This window comes from Mesitornis unicolor, unplaced genomic scaffold, assembly GCF_000695765.1.
Source record: "Mesitornis unicolor isolate BGI_N332 unplaced genomic scaffold, ASM69576v1 scaffold33219, whole genome shotgun sequence".
In the NCBI taxonomy this organism is placed as follows: Eukaryota; Metazoa; Chordata; class Aves; order Mesitornithiformes; family Mesitornithidae; genus Mesitornis; species Mesitornis unicolor.
The window spans coordinates 1-3,177 of record NW_010208472.1 but is presented as its reverse complement, the minus strand read 5'-3'; the positions used below and the strand labels follow the sequence as shown (position 1 = coordinate 3,177).

The 3,177-nt window shown below is 62.4% G+C and overlaps 1 protein-coding gene across 1 annotated transcript; it reads right to left on the bottom strand.

Annotated features, from left to right (window-relative positions):
• Positions 1 to 208: 208 nt before the first annotated feature.
• Positions 209 to 2,866, bottom strand: COASY (CoA synthase; the record flags this gene model as incomplete). The annotated part of the gene is given in 8 exon segments (XM_010192525.1): positions 209 to 234; positions 237 to 351; positions 440 to 537; positions 740 to 824; positions 1,484 to 1,548; positions 2,033 to 2,222; positions 2,389 to 2,520; positions 2,652 to 2,866. Coding segments are annotated over 8 exon segments (926 nt in total), but the record flags the coding sequence as incomplete, so codon positions are not given.
• Between the last annotated feature and the right edge of the window lie 311 nt (positions 2,867 to 3,177).

The window sequence follows — 3,177 nt, the reverse complement described above, 5'->3', positions numbered from 1 at the left end:
ATCCTGCACCTCCCGTCCCTTCACTGCTGCATTTACACCCCCGAATTTGTCCCTCATGCCTGGAGGCAGCCTCGATGGTGAGCTGCACATCCAGGCACACCGCGTGTGACCCCGGAACAGCGCTGAGCCCTCCGGTTCCCATCATGGTCCCCACCTCCCTCTTTGCCACCCACAGCAGACCCTCAGCTGTGGCCAGCCTGGGGCTCACCTGCCTGCGGGTGACCCGTGGCTCCCCCGGTACAGCCCCACCTGCGACTGCTCCACGCGCTGGCTGTTGCTCATCTGGCTCTGCAGCCGGCTGCGAGCAGCCTCCTCGCTCAGCCCGTCCCGGGCCATGATGCGCTTCACGGCCTGGGGACCAGAGTTGACACTGAGGTGCTCGGAGGGGAGGCAAGAACCAGCCCCAGCAGCAAGTGCAGGGCTGAGGGGCATTGCCCACCTCCTCCTCTGGGATGACGGCCGTCCACACCTCGTGGACCATGTCCTGCCAGCCAGCCTCCAGCAGCACCGCAGCATCCAGCACGCACACGGCCTTCCCTAGGGAAGTCACGCAGGGGTTTGCTGAGATGTGCTCATGAAAACCCCAGCAAGCTGCCCCACAGAACAGAGGGGTCTGAACACGGAGAAGACTCACAGCACTGCCAAAAGCAGTGATTCCCGGGGTGCTGGGCCGTGGTGGGCTGCACGAGACCATGCACCCAGCTCCCACCTCTGCTGTGACAGGAGCTGGCACAGTTACCTTGAGCGCCTGCCTCCCCAATCTGCTCCCTGACCATCCGGGCTATCTCCGGCCACACGATGTCCGTGAGACTCTTCAGTCGCTCCTGGAAGGGACCATGGTGGGAGTTGGTGACGCGTCCTCAGACCCCCGGGCAGCCAGCAAGGGGTCACTGGGCCAGCAGCAGCCATGGAGGACACCCAGAAAGGACCAGCTAACGCATAGGGATGGATCCAGCAGTGCCCACTGTGAAGGGCGCTTTGCAGAGACCCCTCTGCAGCACAGCAAGCTCCCAGGGCAGCAGCATCCACGCAAGACCCCTTGGTCTCGGGGAGCCCCTTGAGCCACCTTCATGCCTGGGCTGGGGCAGCCCACGGGACCTGCACGAGGGGACGGGCGCTGGCCTGGCCAGTGAAGCCCAGTGCAGAGGGTTGGGTTTGGCTGCTGCAGCACTGAGACCCACTGGGTGCAAGCCCAAACCACAGAACAGTCAGAGAGCATCAGCTCTGTGTATGCCAGGGCTCTGTGCTCAGTGAAAATCAAGGGTGGGACAGAGGGGACAGGGATGGGGACAAGGTGGCTGCGGTGAGAGGAGTGGTCCAGCACAGCTGCAGCCTCAGATCTGTGTGTCCTGCCCTGTCCATGCGTCACTGCCACAAAGTGCAGCCAGGAAAGAAAGCACCAGCAGCTCAGAGGGCTGAAAAATAAAAAGCCTCAGCTCCCAGCTCAGGAGATTAAATATTGACAGCTCCATGCTGCTCTTACCTGGCTTCCAAACACTTTGGCCCCAAGGACTTTCCTGTTTATTGTCCCATCTCCATTCAGGATTTCTGCAAGACGAAGCAGAGCAGGCTTGGGAAGAACAAATCCAAGTGGCTTCCCTGCAGCAAGCCCAGGTCAGAGCGAAAGGATTTCGACACAGGGCTCCCAAGAGGATTTCTGCAAGACGAAGCAGAGCAGGCTTGGAAAGAACAAATCCAAGTGGCTTCCCTGCGGCAAGCCCAGGTCAGAGCGAAAGGATTTCAACACAGGGCTCCCAAGAAGACCCAGAAAGAAGCTGCAGGACCGGATCCAGCAGCTCTTCGTATCACTCCAGGAAAGGACAGGGAAGCCTTTCCCACACCAAGGGCAGCCTGGTTTGGCCTCGCACAGCAGCTCTGACACGGGACACGATTTGGGGAAAGCAGTGGTTTGCCCCGCTCAGGCGCAACCATCACCGAATCAGCTTCAGAGCCCGATCTGGGTGGTGTGGGGCCCGAATCCGATGGCACAGCCCTCCCTCCTCTTCCTCCCCACGGCCACCAGTGGCTCTACCTGCCCCAAAAGCTGCCACCACGCGCTCGTAGGCAGGGCCACCGGGGACGTAGACAGCGTGGCCCAGCTTGTCGGCGTCAATGAGGAAGGCTCCCAGATGTCCCAGCAGTTTGGCGATGGAGGTTTTCCCGCTCCCGGTTCCCCCGGTGAGGCCGATCACGTACGGACGTGAGCGCAGGGCAGGGTCGTGCTGCGGGAGGAAGGGAAGGCACTGTCAGCAGACGAAGGATGTGGGCTCTGCTGGAGGATCCCGACCACCTGGCCTGGAGACAGCCATGAAGGGTCCTGGCCCTGCAGAGACGCCCGTCCCCCTGGGCACGCTGTGACAGCCCACGGCTCCCAAGCATCCCCCTCACCCGCGGGGGCTGTAGCAGCGTCCCGAGCAGCCTCTGCCGCAGGCTGGAGGAGCTGATCTTCTCCTCCTCGCTCTGAGCGTGGTCAGGGTCCTTCATCAGCAGGATCTCGTAGAGCGCCAGCTCGGGTAGCCCCTGCCAAAGGGAGAGCCCCGGGGTCATCAGCCCCGGCACGAGGGACAGGTCTGCAGCGCAAATGAGGCCACGGTCGCCCCAGCAAGGGGCTTTGTGGGGCGCAGTCCACCAGGCCCCTGCGCAGCCATTACGTTTTCCAGTCTCTTCTTGTTGACGGCCTCTCCGCCCCTGCGGGTCTCCTCGCTGACCACCAGGCACTGCAGGTCGGGGTCTGTGATTGAGGGGCCGTAGGGGTCCAGCAGAGGCACGATGTCGTAATGCAGCGAGGGCATCACGTCCTCCAGGAACTCACGCAGCTTCGCCGTGCGCAGCTCATAGGGCTCGATCAGCTCCGCCAGGACCTTGTCTGTGGGCGCCAGGAGGGCACAGAAGTGAGAGAGCAACTTTAACAAGCACACAGCTTCAGGGAGGTGGAGAGCAACGGAGAGCAAGACCAGGGAAATGGAGACAGAATCCGTGTGTGATTTTGGGAGGCTGTCTCCTCTGGCTCCGCTGCACCCTCACGTCCCCATCTGCACGCCTCGGTCACTGGTGCAGATGAGACGTGAGGTCCCCATCAACACCCGGCCCAGACAGCACCACCCGGGTGCTTTGGGTGTGCGGCTCCCGGGATGCCATGCACCCCAGGCACTCGGAGCCCCAGCACCGTCCCCTCAC